Consider the following 22101-nt stretch of genomic DNA (forward strand, 5'->3'; position numbering starts at 1 on the left):
AGCGGGAGGATATCGCAACTTCGGGCACTGTCGCACAGAGGGGCACTGTTAGGCCGCAGTGGAGATAAGTGGCGTGGTATCGATTTGATCTGGTAGACCCCAATGCCTGGCTTGAAGTTTCAAAGAGTCGCAAAGTGCTTAGGTCATACAGAGGTCATAGTAGACGATGATATAGAATCACGTAGCCGTCGTCGGGATTGCCAATGTGTTGTCGAGCTCACATTGCACACATACGATCGTGCAGATGTATGGAGACACGGACGCCGGGATGGAACGGTGCCACAAAAGTCTGGGGAATGGCAGAGACACAGGGTCTTGGACGCTGCTTACTTATTTACGTAGAGCAGCCTGCCTTACATGATGCATTGGTGGTATGACAAAGTCCTAGAAATGGTCAGATCCGCTGTAGATGGGTGGTCAGACGAAAATAGCTGCTCGATTCGATGCTACGTGTGTCCGGCCGAACAGCAAAGACAAGCTGCAATACAACGCAAAGTATCAATTATTGGCCGTCTTGCAGAAACTGCTCCAATGATCGGCTCTTTCGCCGCCCCTTATTGGGCGACGACTCTCCAGCAGCCCCCAGCTCCGAAATCCCTATGCCAAGCCCGCCAATCATTGCCGACTGCCAGGCACCCATTCAACCCGTTGTTGTGCCGCTTTGCATGCTCCAGCTTCAGCTCAGCCCGCTGCTTCGCCCGTCTGTCGTCGAAAGACCGGAGCCCAGTGAGGGATTGAGACACCCGAGTTGGTGATTTCACCCAAATCATCTAATTATAGCCAAGGAACTTCTCATATTGGTATTGATTAATATGTAGGGGTAGGTTTGTTGCTGTAAGGGCTGCTTCCCTTAAGTCGGGGAGCCTGCCACTCGGTCCCGGACTCCCTGCGGGATGAAATGAAGCCCGCAAATAATGACATGCCTGGACGATCCCTCTTCTCTCCACCCTCCGCAGGGCACAGCCGTTGCAGCCGCAAACAACGCGACCTCCAACCAACAACTCCCTCCATTTTATTTACCCCCGCAAAACCTCAGTTATTTTTAGTCGGAAAAACTTCCTTGAATCTACCCATTAGGATGCTTGGCAAACCCCCTCCCCCCCACGTTGGTCGACGCCCTCGACATCGTGTAAGATGAGAATGCTTGATTGAAGAATAGAAACGCGAGCATCTTGGCCATGGCAACCGAACAGTTACATAGAGAAGATAGCCCGAGCTCGGCCATCTGGCCAAGACGGAGCGGGAAGTCGCGCAGGATGAGCTAATGCATGACATCGCCAACACGGCCCGCCTTCTGCACGCTTTACCGACATCATTGTTTCGATCGAGTCGCTAGGCGCGGAGGGGAATTTAGGACAGCCTAAGACACCGGCGCAAATCTCCATTAGTCCGGCCATAGATCTAAGCGGACAGCCTCTCGCTTGGGTACATGGCTATTACTTGTTTAGATACTCACAATGTTGGTTTACTTCATTGATCTCTGTGGAAACTACCAAACATTGATAGGCATTACTGAAAATTGTTCAACCATGCCGACGGGCCATTTCCATATAAACCGGAATTATTTGACAAGGCGTCGAATTAAGAGTTATAATTGATCTGAGTTTAGCTGACACAACTGAGAGTTTAAGTTACAGTTAAGGTTAACTTTAATTATAAGTGCTATTTGCCAGTGGTATAGCTTTTCACCCTTATCCTATAGTAATATGAAAGTTTCACTCTGCGTCCCATTATGAGCTGATATCAACTAACACAATTGTGGCAGCTTGCCTGGGCAACCTTCTGGTGCCAGTCTCGGCCGAGCGCCGCTCCTTGCTGTATACTTCCACCAATGAAAGTCGTCGGCCATGAAACCTCGAAAGCTGAACATTTGTAACCCCACATATCCACGCAACAAGTAACGCGGTATCTTAAAGCCTCATGACACATATCGTTACATTCCGCTTAACCTAGCTCAACAATAATTCAGACTGTTGTTGATCAGCCCCAGGCCGTCATCCGCCGCAGAACAACCCGACTTCCAGCTCCGGTATTTCTCGCTCGACAATCATGACGAATACGAGACTATCTTATACTGCTGGTGAAATCCAACATCATGTTTTATCATACTGGTCGACGGGAAAGAATTGCGCCTTGTGTGCAGCTCCGCCACCATTCTTGAATGGATTTCCACCTCATTTAGCCATAGTCGGTTGACATGGGTAGATGCGGTTTGTGTCGAACAATCTGATATTCAAGAACGCGCACACCCAGTGCCGCTGATGGCTCGCATCTATCCGCAAGCCGTCCGTAACATCATCCATCTCGGCGAGGGGGCTCAAAAGCCCTTGAAAACATCCGGGAGATTGGCGAAGCGATCCTTCGTATGGACTGGACGCAGCCACTTCAAGGGCTAAAGGCCCCGGTGGACGAAAACGCCCTATCGGCGTTTATTTCGCTCCCCTGGTTCAACAGGGTCTGGTTTGTCCAAGAAGTAGTGTTGGCTCGCAACAGCATTTGCGTTTTAGCTGGGGACGAGCTCGATTTCAACGTTGTTGGTTTGGTTGTCACATGCCGGTTCGTCAATCTTTCAGTTATCAACTTTGCGCGAAGTTCGACGGGATCGTCGGCGGTGTGGCAATTTCGGGATGCTCCAAACCCGCCAGCGGAGGGCCGGGGGAAGCCATTCGACTTAAACGGTTGCTTGCTGGATACGTTGACCGCACAGTGCACCGAGGCGCGAGATAAGATCTTTGGGGTTTTGGGACTCTACACACCCAGCACAGGGCCTTTAAGCTTACTGGCCGTGGATTACAACAAATCGTATCAAAATGTCTACCGAGACGCCACTCGTCATGGCCTTGTGACGACCCGTTTTGGCAGAGCTGGAATTGATACGCTACATACATCTATTTTCCGCTTTATAACGCACAGTAACCTCTCCGATATTCACATTTCAGACCTGCCTTCCTGGGTACTGCGGTATCATGAGAAGGCGGACTTCGAGGGAGAGGGCCACGCCTTGGCTGTTTTTCACATTGGAAACTGTCCAGAGCATGCTGGACTGCATGGAGGAAGAGGCCTTCTCGGCTAGTCAGCAGCCTTTCTGATGATCCCAGGGCAGCTACCACTGGGGGCACCCCAGACGCGGAGGATTCTGACTTGCTATACTATAGAGCATTGGCCAAAGCATGTTGGGGTCGGTCTTTCATTGTCACGAAACGGTGAGAGATAGGCCTGACTCCGAGGATCTGTCGAGTCGGCGATGCAGTCGTTGCGACTCTAGTGGATTCGGGCAGCGCACCCTACTTGATCCGTCCTAATGAGGTCGGCGACCATTCTTTCAAGTTACTTGAACACGGCTACCTCCGTAGGTATACGGCAGGACGGGAGACAGAGTCGGCAAAGAAGTGCGATGTTCACTATGAGTGGATAAAGGTAACATAAACGAGCCACCACCGGCTAATTATTTAACAACGAGTTGGGCATTCATGGCTTGGTCTAGACTGTGCAAAGCAAAGAAAGCTGAGGACAGATATCCGAGCGCGGAGGAAGTATCTAGGGGGCCCTTGCATGTCAAGCTCAGTGAAGTAGATCTAACTGAATTGGATACGAATACCAAGACGTCGGGACCAGCAAGTCCACAATGAAATCATCGTGAAGGTCTCCGGAAGTGGAGATGGCTAGGCCTCATTCAGGTTTGACACCGGCCGCCAAGGGTGGAGTTTTCGCACGCTATCTAATCAATCGTAAGTTGCAGGTTGTTGACAATCTTATCAGATCAAACTCTTCGCACGCTAGGACGCGACAGCCCCTGGACGGGTTCCGCAAAGGCCAGGCCCGGCTTGCATACATATACACCAAAGTCCCTTTCCGCTCCCCCTCATGGTTCTTCTCGGTTGATCCGTCCGATTGTCACCCACACCCTGCTTACGTATCCGAGACTCACCATGGTTGGTTCCGACGTCGACATGGAGAAGCATGCCGCCAAGCCCGAAGACGTGGCCGTCACGATAGAGTCGGGCTCCGAGACCGGCCGCGACGATGCCGCAGCCGGCCCCCAGGGCGACGCGGAGAAAAACCTCGCGGGGGCGACGGCGGTCAACGACAAGCCGCCGCCGCCCTGGAGCTGGAAGATCACGGCCATCGTGCTGGTGAGCCTGATCCGCTTCGGCGGGTCGTGGAGCAACGGCATCACGGGCGCCATGAAGTCGACCATGAAGAAGCAGATGCACATCAACAACCAGCGGTACGCGCTGCTGGAGGCGAGCGAGGATTTCATGACGACGCTGCTGATCCTCGCCACGGGCCTGCTGACGGACCGCGTCGGCGGCGCCGGCGCCCTCTTCTGGGGCAACCTCATCTACTCGCTCGGGTCCATTCTGGTCGCCGGCGCCGCCCAGGCCCGCAGCTTCAACTTCATGATCGGCGGGCGCATCGTGCTCGCCATCGGCGACATCTCCACCCAGATCGCCCAGTACCAGGTCTTCTCCTCCTGGTTCGCGCCCAGCAGCGGCTTCGCGTCGACGCTGGGGCTGGAGCTGATGATCTCCAAGCTCGGGGCGCTGGCGGGAACGGGGTCAGCAAACCACATCGCCGTCGTACGTATCCCCGACAAGAATTGGGAGCGGGAAGAGCGCTACGGAAGAGAGTCCATTGATTATGCTAACGTGTCTTCTGTTGTAGCGCACCGGCAACTTCGCCTGGGTCTTCTGGGTCGCCGTCTTCATTAATATCTTCACCAACATCGTCTGCGCTCTCTATTTGAGATTTGTCCGTGCGTCGGCGGGCAAGTTTGGCAATGTGGTCGATCCATCTACGGGCGAAAACCTCAAACAGAAGTCCAAGAAGCTCGAGGCCGGCAAGATCTTCCGCCTGCCCTGGTCCTTTTGGTCGATTATGATTTACTCGCTATTCACCACCAGCACGGCCGTCGTCTTCAAGCAGAACGCCACTGAGATGGCCGAGCAACGCTTCAAGGTCAGCGCCGTCACCGCGGGTTGGTATTCTGCCCTGCTCCAGTACGCCGGTTTCTTCATCGTGCCCGTTGTCGGCATCTGCATCGACTTGTTCGGGCAGCGTGTTACATTAAGTAAGTTGTCCCTCGTGACCATCTACCATACTCCGCTGTCTTGCGCAGTAATACTCACATACCTTCTTTCTAGTGGTAATTGGCGGAGCGGGAACATTCATAGCCATGGCTCTGGTCCAATGGGCCGGCGCGGTCAAGGGCACAGCGGCGGGCTTCGGTATTTATGCCGTTGTCTCCTCGTACAGTCCTACAGTCATTATCGATGGCATGCGAACTTCGCTCTTCCATCAGACCGACTTCGGCACTGCGTACTCGCTGAAGATCATGATGAACAACTCGTACGTAATGACATGACCGATACCCTTCACCCAAATCCACTAACCGTGCCCTTCCAGGATCAACATCATCGTCCGTATCCTGGCCGGTGTCATCCAAGATGCCGACCACAACTCCTACAACAAAGTGGTTATTCTCTACCTCGTGCTCGCGGGCTGCTCGCTGTTCGTCTCGCTTGCGCTGGCGATGCTCGCCTATTTCTCCGTCGACCTCGGCGCGATGCAGTGGAGCCGGAAGCAGCGCCAGGCGCGGGCCGAGAAGCTGCTCGGGATGAAGCGCGCATTCTACGAGACCAAGGCATTACGGAACCGCATCATCTCCAGAACGTGTTTCGGCCTGTTGATTTGCTTGCTTTTGGGAGGATGGTCGGCTTACATTTGGGGGCTGTCACGGGCGCCAAGAAGATTTAGTTTGACTGAGCTCGCACCTTCATCTAACTAATGTCACTACTACTACTACAGAGCTAGGAATAAGTGACTATTGTTATTGTTAATCTCGCAGCCGCTTTTAGTAGCTATAACTCAGCACACCTGTCAAATCTGCCTGTTGTCAAACTCCTCTCAATACTAAGCCTCTCGCAGTTCGAGGAGAAGGTCGTATAAGTTACCTTGAAGCTCAGATGTGCCATTAGAACACTTACTCACAAGAGTCTAACCGGAGTTGAATTAGAAGGGCGCCTTGGTAGTGTGACATCAGTCGCCCTTGATATGAAACGTGATATATCTGCCACTGGTAGGAGTAGGCATGTCATGAATCTCAATTTAGGGCTGTATAGGTACCAAACAGTTTGATGATGGGATGGGAATCGTGTTAAATTCAAGGCTTGCTATCTTCTTAACTATCTATGACCCAAGGCTACGCGGTAATGAAGGATACAATGAGCTTGGAAGTTGCAACAGATGTAGATTTGGTGTTAATGTATAGCTGAGGAAAGGGCGTGTTTTACGATCGTGTTCATGGTTGGCTGAAGATGATCAGGTCGCATACAACGCTATCTCCGCCCATTGTTAGGTCCGCCGAATCTTTGAGATAGAACTTTGACGAGTGCAGGCTTTCTCCACTTGACGGACTCGGACATGGCCATGGGCATTTCTTAGTAGAGTGTTAGATTAGCTCATAGTCAGTACTTACCGTTGCAGGTCATCTGGCCTTAGGTACTTATGTTCGCGGTTAGGAAAAAGGGGAATACAACACCCGGGTTCCCGTGAAATAATTCATGTTGTACCATCCTATCCTTCTTCTCGAAGCACTTTCCTCTAATAGAACGGGGACAGCCCATCACGAGGTAGGAATGAGGAGATGACAATTAAACATTGACGTTGTTTATTTTTATTCGGTTCGATATTGTCATGCTGTCATCCCAACAAAAAATGAAACATTATAAAAATTCAATTCCTCAAATGTAGGCACACGATTAAGTAGCTATTATACCCAATGGCCTTGGAGCATTTCAGGACAAGCTTGTTAAATAAACTCAAATAGACCGAAATAACCTTACGGGAGATTTCTCCGATAACTCATGGGACCCTGTATAAAGAGGCCTGCCTCGCCCCTTCTATTGTCTGGCGGAGCTGCCCTAATCACCAGCATCTCTTCCGATAGGACCTCTTCCACATCGCCGACTGGCAACCAGATCGAATTAGCGCTTCATATGAACCTTGGCATGTGAACTATGCATTGTTAGTACTTGCGAAAAGTGAGTCAACTGACTAAAAGCTTACTCTAGATGATGCTGGGTTGGGAATGGTTGCGATTGACACCCAAAGTAGTCGCATCTAAATGACGGCTTCGGTTCCATAACTGAATTTCTAGACAATTCATGAGGTGGAAGTGGAGATAGGCCAGTTGATAGCTTCATGCCGCTGGACCGACCGATGAATTTGTTCCACGTTGATCTCACTACTGAGTTGCTCGGTGTTTCCAAAAGGCGAATGGGCTCTAGTCCCTTGACATCATCCTTGCTAGATACCATGGACGAGCGGTGTTTCGTGAAAATGTCAAGCTCCTCAATAGAATCATATCCAACAATAACATTGTGTGCTAGGGTTGCACAAACGTGAAACTCTAGAGTCGTAGCCGGAAAGTCGTTGATTGCGAGAGTCAGATTACAGCGGCCAGCTGTAACATCAGTGCTTCCATCTGCAAACTGGATTGTTTCTTGACTCGGCTCTACAATGAACCCTCGGTCTCGGGCGTAAGCCGCGCTGAGAAAGTCTGCATCAGAGCCCGAATCGGCGTTGGCTGTAGTCGGTTCGCCACCTAGGTTGCATAGAAGACATCTCGCTGGGGATCCAACGAGGTTAACTTGCAAAGATAGACCGACTGGGACTGTCTGCTCAACCAATCGATCACGGTACTTGTTCAGCGTCTCTGTTTCCTCCAATAACGGCATACCCAGAATGAGAGGAACCGCTAGAGTCTCGAAGACGTAGAAGAAGCATGCTAAGCCTTCCACCATGGAAGATTGGCCAGGAGCCAGGTCGCAACGTGATGATATAGTTCCAATGGACTTGACAATTTTCCCATTGGCTAGTCGGAATTCCCTGACACTGTCTTTGGCCATCCGAATCAACAAAGCAAGGGATCTTGCCAATGCATAAGAAATGACATTCGAATCGGCTCCAGTGTCGGCGCAGGCGACTGTTGTGACATTGGTTGATTGTCCTTCGAACGTGATTGGAAGCCCTAGTCGCTTGCGGAGTTTCCGATGGCCTCTCCTCCTTATGGTCAAACCGAACCTAGGTTCAGGCAGTGGTGGCGGCAGTGGTGATGGGGATCTCCGGGGCGCTCGTTCTCCGAAGCGCGCTTTTTTCCTCTTATTTTCCCAGGACAGTTCTTCAATGTCTAGTTGATCACGCAGACTCGGCCATGAATCGATAGGAGGCTTCAGAGGGCCGGTTGATGCATTGAACCGCTTTGTCTTCTCGGTCACGCAAGGTTCTGCATTCCAAGACGGGAGGAGGGGAGTTGAGAAAGGCTGACCCTTAAAATCGATGGCAGGGAAGACCGAAGAACTATTTTCAGATTTCACTTCGCCTGGGTTGTATTGTTCATCACTCATTTTGCCTCACCAAAGAAGACAAAAAGAAGAATCAGTAAAGAATTCGAAAGAAATCAAGAGGGTAACTCTACTGATGGAACTTGGGAAGTAGCCTAACGTCCTCGGGCAGCTCGGTATGTAGGTGGCTGGCGACGGCCCAATGTACGTAAGCCCATGATGCAGCACAGCCGGGCAAAGCCATGATTGAGGCCTAATTGCGCCCAACGACTGTGTGACAATATGAAGTGCCTTATCATGCATTTCGATAAGTCGGGGACCGGCAAGGTAGTCTTGTAAACTGCATGCATAGTTCCAATGAAATGGTTGACAAACTGCCAATGACAGCATCATACTCAACATTGCCCCTCTGGAGCCGAGAGCGTCCAGGACAAGAACTCGACTCAACTCATGATGACTTCGAATACAGATCATCCAAGATCATCATCGCAACAAAATGATTATTCTACTTTTGCATCTTTTGTAGCAGCAGACGTCGACAGAAGCACTCTCGTTTTCAACCGATTTGACAGATTAGCTGCACGCAATCTGTTGATCATGCAAAGCGAATTAAATGAGCTACAAACTGAGCTAGATATGATGGATATGCGAGACATCCGAAGTAGCGAGTCGAAAGAAGCGCCACATGACTGGGTAGAATTCAAGAGATGCGGAGAGTCAGAACCGAGACGAATGCAGCTCGTTCATGAGATCCGAAGCCTGATGAGCGAGTACAGTATGGCAAACTCCAATCACGATGGGATCTTGAGTTGACTTGGTAACGCTTTGGTTATATAGGACAGGCACTGCTGAGTGAAAGTCGCATCACTTCTCTTCCGACACCCGACAGGCGAACCCTCGAGGCTTTCCGGTGGCAGCTCTGGAAAGGCACCCCTTGGATGTCCGGGAGTAAATGTGCCCTAGGTGGCAATGGACGGTATATATACGACGACCATAATGCACTTGTTGCTCTCAAGGTGCCGGACCAGCATGACCGAATGTCACAGTTCGCCGAGAATCACCTCGGACATCTATTTAAGGTAAGGAAGGCGGAAACGATCCCTCGGACTAGACCCAAGTATTTTGCTTAACTTCTGACCCGCACAGGATAGGTCAACACCAAGACACGATGGCGACTCTAAGGTGGCCTTCGTATCCGAGAGATCCATTGCGAAGTTCGTCTCTTATTTCAGCACCACACTAGCTGCGGCTCTCCTTTTCGGTGCCATTCTGATACTCTACAACGTGAAGTCTCCAAATGCCAAGCTCGGCCTGGTGACCCTCTTCACGGTGCTCTTCGCGGCCTCCGCAGGACTGTTGACGAACGCTCGAAGAGCCGAGGTGTTTGGAACAACTGCTGCGTACGTGTTTCTGAATCCATGCACAGATGTACATCTGACACAGTTCTAGCTATGCTGCCGTATTAGTCGTATTTGTCAGTGGGGATTTAGGGAGTGGATCAGATAAGACATCATGATCCAGGACGACCGCTTAGTTCCGATCAGGTATAGAATATCAGACAGTTCACTCTTCATATATACAGGATAGGGCGGAATTTCACTTTTACTGGCCATGCTCCCAACGTGGCCATGGATAGTCGGTGATAGCTACTCACAGCTTGGATTTCAAGTTGCTCGGCCACGGCTCGGTTATAGGCAGTATTTGGACCTAACAGGATTCGTATGAAATACTCGAAGCAGATGCCACAGCAAACCCACAAATACTGCCATGAGGGCCAAACAGACCAGGATAATACTAGGTTATTGACCGCATCTGCTATTCAGCCTGTATTGCAAGTTTACTCACACACATAGTGGCCGGAATTAGCATTATGTCCGTATCTCGGGCAGCACTGTTGTATCAAGACCAACATGGGTGTGATACTAGAGGATTGTAATTGGGTGGGGGTACCATTCGTAAATACGAATAATCAATGTCTCGGAGATAGGGCGCATTACGGTGGGCTCTCCTCGGGCTCCGTATCAAAGGCCTAGGATATGCTTCCAAAGCTGAGACGATCTATGTAGGGGACAGTATATATAAAATGACAATAAGATCATGAGTCTTTCTTCGTCTGAAACTATAGCGCTCTACTTCAAGGGATTACATTAAAGGAGGACTCTATAAGGTTTGCTTCTTTAACTTTTAATAATTATAGTTGACGATATCTATACCCAGGATCCAAAGCCCAGAACCATGTCGCCAATTCCACCTCTCCCCTCCCACCACCGGGCCCTTACGCTGAAGTCGACTGAAGTCGGTCTTGAGCTCACGACGGTCCCGACCCCAGTGCCGAGCCATGGCACCGTCCTAGTCCACGTCGAGGCCGCCAGCGTGCTTTCGTATCACCGAGAGATATTCAACGGCGCCCGGAAATACCCCCTCCCCTCCTCCACTAAGGATGGCGCAGGCTTCGCAGGCGGCTACAGCGCCGTCGGCCGCGTCGCGTCGGTCGGCCCCGACGCCACCCTCCTCAAGCCCGGCCAGCTCGTCTTCGCCGATTGCGTGATCCACGCCCGCGACGACCCTGCCGGCGTCTTCTACCTCGTCGGCGTCGCCACGGGCAGTACCGACGGCGGCCGCTACCTCGCCAACCACGTCTGGCGCGACGGCGCGTTCGCCGAGTATGTTGCCCTGCCGCTCGAGAACTGCGTCCCGCTCGACGAGTCAAGGCTTTGCAGTGCACCGAGCGCGGGCGGGCTGGGATACTCGGTCGCGGATCTCGCGTACGCGAGCTACCTGCTCGTCGCCTACGGCGGCCTCCGCGACATCGGTCTCGAACCCGGCGAGACCCTCATCGTCTGCCCCGCGACCGGCGGCTTCGGTGGCGCTGGGGTCATGACGGCTGTCGCGATGGGGGCGCGCGTCATCGCCATGGGCCGGAACGCGACCGAGCTGGCGCGACTGCAGGACCGCGTCGCGACGACTTATACCGCTGGGAATAGCCACGTCGAAACGGTGCGCATCACGGGAAACATGGAGGCAGACGCCCAGTCTCTTAGGGAAGCTGCTCGCGGTGCGACTGTGGATGCGGTGCTGGACTTCACGCCGCCACAGGCCGCGGGGGAGTTCGACACACCTACGGAGCGCGATACGAGCATTGCGTCGTGGCGGACGCGTGAGTCTGATGGGCATGACGGATGACTTTGCGGACCGCAGCGTTGTCGCGAATAATCTGACACTGAAAGGAAAGGTCATGTACGAGCGCGAGGACATGGTGCTCTTTTTTAAGCTGCTAGAGGCCGGGCTGTTTCCTCGCGGAGGAGGGCTCGACGGAGGGAACGAGAACAATTTTGCGCATACCAAGGCCTTCGGGCTTCACCAGTCTCAGGAGGCTTTGGACGCAGCGGCTGAGCATACTGGTATTGGGAGGAGTGTGGTTTTTGCCCCTGAGGGTATGGATTGATAGACATACCTAGCTGTGTTGCGCTACTTGTCATTAAACCAATCTTCAAACACATACAAACCGCCAGGTGCGATCAGAATATCAGTGTCTGTGAAGCCAACAATTCCACTTTCAATTTTCAAACAGCATCTGTTACCCACCCAGTTAATGCGTCTGAGTAGGTGTTCTCAGAGTGGCCTAGCAGTCTGCAGTTAAGTCCCTATTAGTGCCGGGGCGAAGAATTGAAGGAATACCAAGTATGCAAAGTACATTTAATGCGACCTACGAGGGGCTTTCCGGTGCATAGCCGAGTCGATGGCGGCTAAAGCTCATTGAAATGCGCCACTTGCAGCCGCAACGCTTGCATGTTGACTCCGGGGGCGCCTGCACTACTTTCGACGTGCTGAATTAGTAAAAGGAAAGCCTTCTCCCTGATAGGACCGGAACAATTGCCCAGGGCGTTAGTTCGGAACATGATATGGATGTAAGATGCAAGTAAGACGAGGCAGTGAACCTTGGCTAGTGTATCCCAATCTCAGTTCAGACCTTGGTGTGTGTTGTGCAACAGGGACTTTTCGGGAATGCCAATATTAGCATCCATCGATCGATAAATGAAGTCCCAGCTTAATGCAGAGTGGTCCGATGTAATTGAGAGCAAGACACCTGATATATCAACAACCCGAAGGGGTGTAGGGATTCCATTCTAATGCACAAGGGGTGCGACTATCATATGGGTTGCATTGTAGGAATAATTCTCGTTGAAGAATATCGGGACAGAACGTTGGGGAACAGAACAGGGTTCATAGTGGCATTAGGAACATGATCAGCGCTTCTGTCCGCCCATTCTCCCGGTAATATCGCGATGCCTAACACCGTAATGTCCCCGAGCAAATATCAGTATATTCCCATTAGGTACATTAATCTTACCTAGACCGTTTTCAGTTAGTAATCAATGTTATCAGCAACGCTGTATACTTTAGAGATCCTTCAACCCCTATACCAGCGTCACTATAAACACGACACATCTTTCTCAACGTAATGCGACCGAAATAGCAACACATTAAACCAATATCATATGTCGCTCACCTTTTCCCAAGAAAGATCGCTTGGCATTCTCTTCAGTAACTGCTGTCTATGGTTCGAGACCGATGCGCGATAAAGCGCGCCTGAGATTTGGAGCCCCTGAACGGCGTAGACTTGATTGCTCCGCCGGAGCAACATCGCATGTAAGCTGACCTTGGCCTTCCGCTGCACCACCTGATCCAGCAGACATTGGCGCCATAGATTGACTTTTGCGACACACCTTTTCAAGACCACCGTTCGTTCTCATTTCGGACCCCTACACCCTCGCAGTGTCACAAACCGCCTGGACAGCTGCGATTTGCAATGCCACTCTGAGGGCTGTTATTTCGGCCCCAGACGCCTCTAAATTTAGATACTTCAAATTGCATGTATGCTGACCTGGGCATAAGCCCAATTCCGGGACGGCCATGAGCCCAGCATTCTTCATGATGAAAAGGGGATTTTGACATTGCCGTATAGCGTTCTAAAATATATTAAAAGGGCAATTGCCCGCCCCGAGAGGAGGGAATTTTTGGTCTATATCGTGCGTGTATGATAATTGACTCTGTTACTAGATTGTATACTTATTTTCCCTTTCTGTTCTTGTTCCCCTCTTCAAGGAAGTACCAAGAAGAAGCAGAAGTCAGTCATTACGCCCCTTATTTCATATCACAGGGACATCATGCGTCCAAACCACCTTTGGTTGCTTTCCCTATTGGGTGTTGTTATCGCAGACTCCCCATCCCAGAAGGACCAAAACGACAAGTGCGAAGCTACCTGGCGGAAGGCAAAGCCAGACACACTTACCCCACTTCCAATGGGCGAAGGGCAAGTCGAATGGGATGAGGACGTGAACGTGAAAAGGGGCTATGACCTTTACGGGCGTAGCCTCGAGAAGAGGGCGGGCAAAGCAAGAAATTTCAAGTTCTGTGATGATCAGGGCCAGGCAGCAGACAATTTCCTCATGGTATACAACAGCCCTGCCTACCCCAATGGCAACGATGCACTCTGCTACGACGCCGAGAACTGGGCGACAGATGCCGTATACAAGTTGAAAGTCGGCAAGACGCCGGCGAAAGATCCGAAAAGCAAACACAGCTATATCGACGAGCATATCCTGGAATTGCAGACACTCAAGTGGTTCCTTCATTCGTACATGAACGACAAGGCCGGCGGGCTTGACGAATTCAAATGGAAGCCCAAGGAGTTCGATACCGACCCGGCCACGAAGCAAAAGCGTAGCTATTGCGAATACTTCCATAAGTATTGGGATGAACCCCTTGGGGCCAAACCCAAAGGAAAGAAGAAGACCACGGCTTTTGATTTTGTGGCGACGGCTTTCCCCTCTAAGACAGCCCACGGGTACGTTGGAAGACCATTGAGAAAGACTGACAGAGGTCCCCAGGCTTACCCGGTATTATTTAGGGACGAGCTTGTTATGCTTGAGAACAACACCAATGCTGTGAAAGCCCAGGTTTGCCACCCACACCCCACTCATGCTGGGAACGAAGACTTCTAATCATAATCATACTATAGATGTTCAAGCTTAAACAGAACGACATGGTAGCTAAGGAAGACCTTGACACTTACGAGCTTGCCGTCCAGAATCTGCGAGGGATGGAGCGTTTGGTTGAGAGGTTTAAGTATGTGGTATTAATGATGAAGTATATGAACGACCCAAAGGTCAACGACATCTACAAGAAGCAGGCTATTCGAATCGGAGACAAGCTAGAGGAAGCCGAGAAACTACTGGTGGATAAGTGGAAGAATGCACCGGAGCCCTACAAGAAACAAGACCTCAAAGCTGCTTGGATGAAATTCGCTAAGGAGCACACCGACTGGATGAACAGCAAGGTCAAGAGATTTTACGATCGATACAAACCCAAGATGGAGGAGGCAATAGAGAACTACCCCAAGACTGCAGGCAGAAAGGACTACAAGGAAAAATTCGACCAGCAGACGAGAGACGAGAGGAAGCAGTTCTATGAAGAGATGAAGGTTATGGTGAAGGAGGTCAACAACGCAAAGTCCTTCAAGAACCCATTTTGAAGATAATTAAGTAAATCAAAGAACAGGGAAGATAGAGAAAGAATTGTAGAGGAAATAATATAATCAACTTTGTGGTAGCTAATTGCTATCGGCTGCACTTGGTGAATAAGATACTAAATGAATGACCTCTGACTTGAAATCCTCATAGAAGTAAGCAGATCTTGGCGACCCACACACACCTCGCTTTACCCCCATCTTTTTCATTTGCGCCAAGGTGACAATAAGGGATTCGCGAAAGTACAGCCGACCAACGACGAATCCTGTCCCTTCAACCCTACTGCTTCCTGACATATCTTCTTTCCCCCACAAAGTCCTGACCAGCACTCAACAAGCGAGATCTCAAGCGCCAAAGCCGGTACAAGCGAGCACTTCAAAATGGAACGTCTTTCCCCTGAGATAATCTGGAAGATTCTTGACGAGATCGAGTGCGACGGCAATTCCAAATTGGCGTCGTGCGCAACTATCTCTTCGGTATGGCAGCATGCCGTAGAGACTCGTTCCTTCAAATACATTCATGTGGAAAGTACCGCAATCCCGACGTTTCAAAACATATTTGCAAGAGCGACACATCGCCAATCCTACCTGCAGCTGCTTCAACTGGAAATCGTTCTACCGACCGACGGAAAAACGGAATCCGATCGAATCAAGAATCAGTTGATCTTCCGCCAGGCTATCCAATCGTTCTTGGACGTCCTGTCAACATGGGACGCTGTTTGGGATGGGAGCGCCCCTGATAGCCCCAGGCTATCCATCGCGCCACTCTCCCCTCACCTGGCGTTTCGTGAAAACCACGGCGAGGAAGCAAAGAGAGTCCAGGTGATTTCTGAAACACGCGACCCCTCGCTGGCACGCCGATTCCTCGCGTTGCCGACCAATCCAGTAGCCCCGAAGCTTCCCATCGTCCCTTGCGCTGGGAACGTTTTCATTCAACATTCGCCAGTGCACGTCATGCACCCGCTCAGCGTTTGCCAGATCGCTGGTGCATTCACAAACGTGGAGCGTCTGCGTCTAGATTACTGTGACCCGGCCCCTAAGCACCGCCAGCGTACGTCTACATGTCTTCTATATCTCCAATATACTCAATGTAGCACCAACCCCACTTTACACAACTACCGCTAATCACCTCTTAGTTCGCCTGCAGCGCAGGAATGAACTTGCGCAAGGGCTAACATCGCTGTGTGGAAAGCTGCCTCGCCTGAAGCGGTTGACTCTCCAACGCAACCCCGGCAATGCGAACCCCATCAGGAACCACAGCTTCCGGTGCCAGGACTTCACCGACGACCAAGGCATAGACCTCCTATGCGAGGCTATCCGCAAGCTCTCGCAGCCGACCGTGACGCACTTGAGCATGATTGGCGGCCATTTGTCGTCTGATCTGTTTGTTGACCGACGATCCAAGTTAGATAGTCCTGGCGCGGATACGTGGCATGCATTGCAGCGATTGATTCTCAAAGTGGACTTCATGTCCCCTGACGGGAGGTGGTATGGAACAGGGCGTAGGGCAAGGAAGGATCCACGATTGAACCGACCTGCTTCGCCGGATACTCCGACATCTGCCCTGGAAGTATCAGACTCGGAGGAATCTGAGTCGGAGGAATCTGGATCGGACGACGAATCCGCATCTGAGAGAGACGAGAAGCTCATCGAAGGCGAAACCCAAGCGGTAGATGAATGGGGCGGCTGGGCCCTCGAGGATTGTTCCGTAAACGGCGACCGGCCCTGTAAGGAGTGGCGCCGGGAGGTGGACGCCACGACACTGGAGACGCTGCTCTGCGCTTGGAGCGACGCGCTGCTGCAGGACCGGATGCCGCGCTTCAAGACGGGCGAGCTCGTCATGCCGGACTATAGGTGGGCCTCGTCGATCTTCGCCGCAGAGTGCGCCTCGGCCGGTCAGAAGCTCCCCAGCGTTGCGAGGATGGATCGCTTTGCGCCACGGCCGGAGACGCGCCGATGGGCGTTTGATCTGGACAACATGGAGGACTGGAAGGCGGGAGAGGAGTTAATGAACAAGTGGAGGCAGTGGGTGGGCGAGACTGGGTCTGTAACAATCGACGATGAGCCCATTATCGGAGATGCTACGACATAGATGGAAGCTACTATTCCATGATTACGACAACGGCATTGGAGAAAAGAATAGCTCGTTTGGATGCGAGTATTATGAGACGCGGTCGGGAAAAGGGGGTGATGACTGAGTCGCGAAATGCGGCCGCGGTGATTTCATAACTGACGCTTACTTTGGCCGTAACAAATCGACAGGAAGATTTGTCTGTCAGCCATGCGACAACGTGCTGTCTATGTTCTGTTGTGTGGGCAACATGAGATCACTCTCAGCTACCACCACAGACCTCGTTTCGATACCGAGCTTTCAGCCCAATGGGTGCGAAAGCCTTGTATGACGTATAACTCTCAAACCTAGACACGCGATCAAAGACTTAACCATTCGAAGGAATGGACTAGATTGGATAAGCTTAATAGCAGCCGCCGGCGTCGCTGTCAAAATTGACCATCGTGTTATGGGGCGCGCGCTGCAGGGGAATTTGCAGGGGTACGAAGTGGAAGCGGTATCTACAGGGGCTTGCTCCCTGGTAGTGGTGATATAGTTGAGTCATCTTTGTGAGAAATTGTACGATGGCGGTATACTGCAGATTACTATATCTCGTGTTTGATTCAACGTGCATTCATTCGTACAGATTTCGGGGCTGTCCTACAACGCGGATTGGCATACGAGACTTGGCGCTGATATTGCATGCGGTCATCAGGAATACGCCTTTCTCCCATAGGTGGTTTGTTTGTTGAAGCTGAGATTGCGGGGGTAGGTTTCGGTTGGGGGAGGGAAAGAGTCATCGCCGTTGAATCACGGACGGGTGTTAGTCTGCCAAATCAGCTGACGTGAGAAACTTATCGTCTTCACGATGTGTAGATGTGCGGCACAGCAGGTTAGCTGCCTGGATTCGGCAGGCCGAAGAGAAAAAAGACAAAAATAGGAGGGCCCCCGGCCAGATTAACCAATGAGCCATCGTGAAATTCAGCCGACGTTGTCAGTGCGCAATTTACGCGGCCCCCGTAAATAGCCCAAAGAAGCATCGCTCTGGCTAGGCTCGTATGTTGCCGGCGGTCTAGGCGTTAGTAGTTGGGTCAGAGCAACTGCATCCTCCCCTGTAGAAATGACTTTTTTTTCCCGTGAAAGAGAATATTATATAGCCCGTCGAGCCAGCCAGTTCTCGAAATGGAAATCATCGACATAAGTGTTTTGCATAGACCCTGAATACCACGAGCCCTTGGCCCTTCATCACAATGGCACGTTCCTTCGCAGAAACAGCCTTCTGGCTACTATTACTGCTAGCATTCAATGCTCACCAAGCCCTGGCCTATGTCACCTCCACGACAACCGCCTACGTCGTCGTGACCACAACCACATCGCGTGACTACTACGCCGACGCGACCTCGACCATCACTGCCACGCGGACCGTCAAGTCGTACTATACGCCCACGGGACAGCACCCTCTCGCGACCTCGACTTACACCAACTCCTTCCTCGACGTCGAGGTGGTCCAGCTGTACCTGGCGCCGGGCTCAATCGAGGAGTACAAGCTTGTCAATGACGGCGGCTTTGGTCTCCACCCCGGTGGCGACGGCGGCACCAGCACGTACTGGATCGCGCCCGTCACCTACACGGCCCCAGCGTCCTGCCCCACACCCTTCACCGTGAAGACCACGGCAACCGTCCCTGTGGCCGCCTCGCAAACAGGGGATGTGCATCCCACCTCCTCCAAGACATACACAGGCGTCTGGGGTCCCGCCGTGACCATGTATCTGTCGGCCGCCCCGCCGGGGCCTGCCCCCCACGTCCGGCTGGGACTATGAACACTACATCGCCGAGTGCCGCCAGCCACCCTCCTCGTCGTCGAGCTCAGACTCGGGCCTGGACCCGGACACCGAGATCTGCGTGCGCCGTGCCATCTGCATGACGTGGCGACACTGGATCATCGTGCTAGCAACGGTGCTGCCCGGCCTTTTCGTGCTCGGCTTCATCGAGTCCTTCTTCTGGTTCCGGCAGCTGATGCGCGGCCGCCGCGCCATGCGCCTCGGGACCCTCTGCTGGTGCCTCTGCTCGGGCTGGGTGGTGTGCTTTACGCGGGTCACGCCCGCCCGCGACGTGGCCGACCAGCCCGCCCTGTGCGAGCAGTGGAAGGCCATGTCCGCCGGCCAGAAGTGGCGCCTCTGGTGGAAGTGGGGGTTCCGCCACAGGTACCCCGTTGATCTGCTCGGCTCGGACCCCAGTAAGACGGCGGCTGGTGCGGGCGCCGTGCCCGCCACCAAGGTCGAGGATGTGGAGGAGGGTGTTCACCAGCAGCAGCAGCAGCAGGTGCACCAGGCTCACCAAACCCAGGCGACTAATGCTGCAGCTCCAGTGGCGCGTTGAGCTTAGGAGAGGATTTTTGATGGTTTAATTGATAATGATATAATATTTAATGATAATCTACCCCTATTACTGATGTACTTGGAGGGCCGCGAAAACTTTTCGTTGTGAGAGCTCACTGGATCGCCCCCTAGACTATACATATGATTGGAAACGCAGCTGCGGTGTCCAGGGGATGCCTCCGGGGCCGAGACTACACATCTCACTGGCTGGCACCGTCACGGGGGTGGTGAGGCCGTTTCATTCCGAGTCATTTATTCGGCATCGGGCCCCGGTGTTTTTCGCACCACCCCTGCATTCTTTTCTTTCTTGCTCTTCGGTTCAATAAAGGTATAATCCCAACAGAATCTGAACCTTATACTAATTGTGACTCTTTAAATCTGCGCACGTAACCAAATAGCTATTACACCCAATAGCCTGACAACTCTTTTATAATAAATCTCTCAATCGGCCGAACTCAAATAGGCTGAATAACCCCATGGCAGCTTTCTCCGATGACTCAGGGCATCCAGTAGAAAGAGGTCTGCCTCGCTCCCTCTCTTGAACTGGCAGCCCATAGCCCTCGGACCCAATGGAATCAGGATCGACAACCAAATTGCTCTTCGAAAATGCGCCACATTGTACTGGCAAGTGCGTACGACTCCACAGCCCCATTTGGCGCTGCTGATAACAGGGCTGTACCAAAATAGCTGCATTTGCGGCACTTACAGCCATCCTTCGCTGTTTCCTTCCGGCTTGGCGCAGCTTCCAACGCAGCCAACGTGTCCTGGCTAAAACGTCACCAAACATGACGTTGCTGCTGCGCCGACCAAGATCCGCCGCGGGAGGATTGTGTCGAAGAACAAGATGATGAGTATATAAAGTGAACCTGACACGAACAAAGTTGATGTTGTTTATTGGTTTTACTTGTATTCTTACAAACATACGACAGCCCACATTCCCGTTCTTATAATGTCTAGTTTAAGAAATTCCATACTAAGTGGTCTTGCCACGGCCGCCGTATGCGCCGCTGTTCCCTTATCCCCCAGCCACCGCAGCGGCCGATGCGAAAGCTCAACAGCGACCATAACCTGGGGGCATGTCCTGACCAGTTCCCCTCGCCGCTGGAATGCGCAAACTACACGGTCCCGTTGGACTGGCGCCACCCAGGCAACGAAACTGTCCAACTCGGCATGGTTCGTCTCGCGGCCACCGACCCCTCCCGCCGAATCGGCCCTCTATTCGTCAATCCAGGCGGCCCAGGCAGCTTCGCCTCCAACGCCGTGGCTATCCTGAGCCAAGCGCCGCACCTCGACCCCGAAATCCGCGCCCGCTTTGATATCATCGGCCTCGATCCCCGCGGTGTCGGTCTCAGCACACCGCTGCGGTGTGACGCCGCCGCGTACAACACGCCCGTGAAATTCTTTCCCGAGACCGAGGAAGAGTTCGACGCGCTGGTCAAGCGCAACCGAGCGATCGGCGAAAGCTGTCGCGCCGCCACGGGTCGCCTCATTGACTTCGTCGACACGGTCAGCGCCGCAAGAGACCACGAGGCTGTGCGCCGGGCGCTCGGCGACGACAAGGCCTCGTTCCTGGGCCTCTCGTACGGCACCGAGCTGTTCGCGACCTACGCCCAGCTCTTCCCCGACCGCGTCCGCGCCATGGCTCTCGACGGGATCCTGCAGCACTCGCAGTCGGTATCCTCGAACCTGCTCACCGAGTCGACGACCTACGAAGCTACCCTCAAGCAGTTCTTCGCCTTTTGCAACACAAGCAATAAATGCCCGCTGAAGAGGAAAGACGTACAGGCCGTGTTCACCGGTCTCTTGGCTCAGGCTAAAAAGACCCCGATCCCGGCCCCCGGTTGCGTTGGGAAGCCGTCGCTGTGTCGCGCCCAGGTTAGCGACGAAGACATCCTGTTTGCCATGCAGTCGACCCTACTCAGTGTCCATGAGTGGCCCAATGCCGCCGTAGCTCTGGCCGAAGCCAAGGCTGGAAACGCGACCTTGTTGTCACAGAGGAGGCAATTCGCCACCGGGGCCAGTGTCTACGTTGACTCGGGAGTGTATTCGGCCACGGCGGTTGCGTGCCAGGATTGGACGGGGTACACGTCGACGCTCGCGGAGCTGAAGCAATTGAAGCACATCGGCGAGCTGGCCAGCCCGTTAACCCAAGGTGCATGCCAGTTTTGGTCGATTGAGGCGCAATGCATCGGATGGCCAGCCAAAACCACCTACCCACCAGCACCGATCCAATACAAAGGCAAGACACCACTGCTGCTGGTCAACTCGCTCTACGACCCTTCGACCAGCTACACATGGGCTGTCGGCCTGAAGCAGGAGCTGGGAGACCGCGCTGTCCTTCTAACCCGCAACGGCGCGGGGCACACGAGTTACCTCCCTGGGATCGAGAATGGGGGTGAGGCGATGCGGCAGATGAACGCGTACCTACTGGAGTTGACATTACCGAAGGCGGGAACGGTGGTGGATTCATAGGGGGCGGCAGATCGTGGCCCCTGTCTGACCTTAGTAGTGGTAAAGACATTAGGTTGATGGTGGAACTCGAATCCGCGTTTTGCTTGTAACTATGTTCGTCTCGGGGTACCAAACACAGACTGAGACAGGAGGAACGAGGTGATAATTTACATTTTTAGAATGACTTTTGTAAACAAACCTACTGTACCGGCGCTGTCGGTTCTCTAACTATTTCCCACGGAATCAAGTATCGCCAGTGGGCTGAACGCCAAAGCAGATGCCGAAAGAGACTCTAAGGGGAGAACTGATAGGTAATTTGCGATGATTAACTTCCTGCATGGGGTACGA

The 22101-nt window shown here is 52.6% G+C and overlaps 10 protein-coding genes across 10 annotated transcripts; 9 read left to right on the forward strand and 1 right to left on the reverse strand.

Moving 5' to 3' along the window:
- Window positions 1–2188: 2188 nt before the first annotated feature.
- Window positions 2189–3004, forward strand: PG998_009065 (Heterokaryon incompatibility protein 6- OR allele; the record flags this gene model as incomplete). The annotated part of the gene is given in 2 exon segments (XM_066875881.1): window positions 2189–2363; window positions 2381–3004. Coding segments are annotated over 2 exon segments (726 nt in total), but the record flags the coding sequence as incomplete, so codon positions are not given.
- A 925-nt stretch (window positions 3005–3929) lies between these two features.
- Window positions 3930–5788, forward strand: PG998_009066 (major facilitator superfamily domain-containing protein; the record flags this gene model as incomplete). Its single annotated transcript, XM_066875882.1, has 4 exons — window positions 3930–4580; window positions 4666–5071; window positions 5145–5349; window positions 5407–5788. The coding sequence occupies 4 exons, from the start codon at window positions 3930–3932 to the stop codon at window positions 5786–5788; spliced, it is 1644 nt and encodes a 547-aa protein (XP_066728038.1).
- A 1198-nt stretch (window positions 5789–6986) lies between these two features.
- On the reverse strand, window positions 6987–8408 carry PG998_009067 (uncharacterized protein; the record flags this gene model as incomplete). The annotated part of the gene is made up of 2 exons (XM_066875883.1): window positions 6987–7017; window positions 7069–8408. 2 exons carry the CDS (start codon window positions 8406–8408, stop codon window positions 6987–6989), a joined length of 1371 nt encoding a protein of 456 aa, XP_066728039.1.
- Window positions 8409–8942: 534 nt separating this feature from the next.
- Window positions 8943–9988, forward strand: PG998_009068 (uncharacterized protein; the record flags this gene model as incomplete). Its single annotated transcript, XM_066875884.1, has 6 exons — window positions 8943–9120; window positions 9183–9424; window positions 9492–9745; window positions 9795–9819; window positions 9867–9889; window positions 9928–9988. The coding sequence occupies 6 exons, from the start codon at window positions 8943–8945 to the stop codon at window positions 9986–9988; spliced, it is 783 nt and encodes a 260-aa protein (XP_066728040.1).
- Window positions 9989–10580: 592 nt separating this feature from the next.
- On the forward strand, window positions 10581–11790 carry PG998_009069 (quinone oxidoreductase; the record flags this gene model as incomplete). The annotated part of the gene is made up of 2 exons (XM_066875885.1): window positions 10581–11502; window positions 11573–11790. 2 exons carry the CDS (start codon window positions 10581–10583, stop codon window positions 11788–11790), a joined length of 1140 nt encoding a protein of 379 aa, XP_066728041.1.
- Window positions 11791–13648: 1858 nt separating this feature from the next.
- PG998_009070 (uncharacterized protein) lies at window positions 13649–14880 on the forward strand (the record flags this gene model as incomplete). The annotated part of the gene is made up of 3 exons (XM_066875886.1): window positions 13649–14193; window positions 14257–14305; window positions 14368–14880. 3 exons carry the CDS (start codon window positions 13649–13651, stop codon window positions 14878–14880), a joined length of 1107 nt encoding a protein of 368 aa, XP_066728042.1.
- Window positions 14881–15255: 375 nt separating this feature from the next.
- PG998_009071 (uncharacterized protein) lies at window positions 15256–16966 on the forward strand (the record flags this gene model as incomplete). Its single annotated transcript, XM_066875887.1, has 2 exons — window positions 15256–15925; window positions 16011–16966. The coding sequence occupies 2 exons, from the start codon at window positions 15256–15258 to the stop codon at window positions 16964–16966; spliced, it is 1626 nt and encodes a 541-aa protein (XP_066728043.1).
- A 1208-nt stretch (window positions 16967–18174) lies between these two features.
- On the forward strand, window positions 18175–18744 carry PG998_009072 (uncharacterized protein; the record flags this gene model as incomplete). The annotated part of the gene is made up of 1 exon (XM_066875888.1): window positions 18175–18744. One exon carries the CDS (start codon window positions 18175–18177, stop codon window positions 18742–18744), a length of 570 nt encoding a protein of 189 aa, XP_066728044.1.
- Window positions 18745–18844: 100 nt separating this feature from the next.
- On the forward strand, window positions 18845–19303 carry PG998_009073 (uncharacterized protein; the record flags this gene model as incomplete). Its single annotated transcript, XM_066875889.1, has 1 exon — window positions 18845–19303. One exon carries the CDS (start codon window positions 18845–18847, stop codon window positions 19301–19303), a length of 459 nt encoding a protein of 152 aa, XP_066728045.1.
- A 1169-nt stretch (window positions 19304–20472) lies between these two features.
- On the forward strand, window positions 20473–21774 carry PG998_009074 (tripeptidyl aminopeptidase; the record flags this gene model as incomplete). Its single annotated transcript, XM_066875890.1, has 1 exon — window positions 20473–21774. One exon carries the CDS (start codon window positions 20473–20475, stop codon window positions 21772–21774), a length of 1302 nt encoding a protein of 433 aa, XP_066728046.1.
- Between the last annotated feature and the right edge of the window lie 327 nt (window positions 21775–22101).

Source organism: Apiospora kogelbergensis (genome assembly GCF_038363985.1).
Source record: "Apiospora kogelbergensis strain CBS 113332 chromosome Unknown utg000006l_segment0_segment0, whole genome shotgun sequence".
NCBI lineage: Eukaryota > Fungi > Ascomycota > Sordariomycetes > Amphisphaeriales > Apiosporaceae > Apiospora > Apiospora kogelbergensis.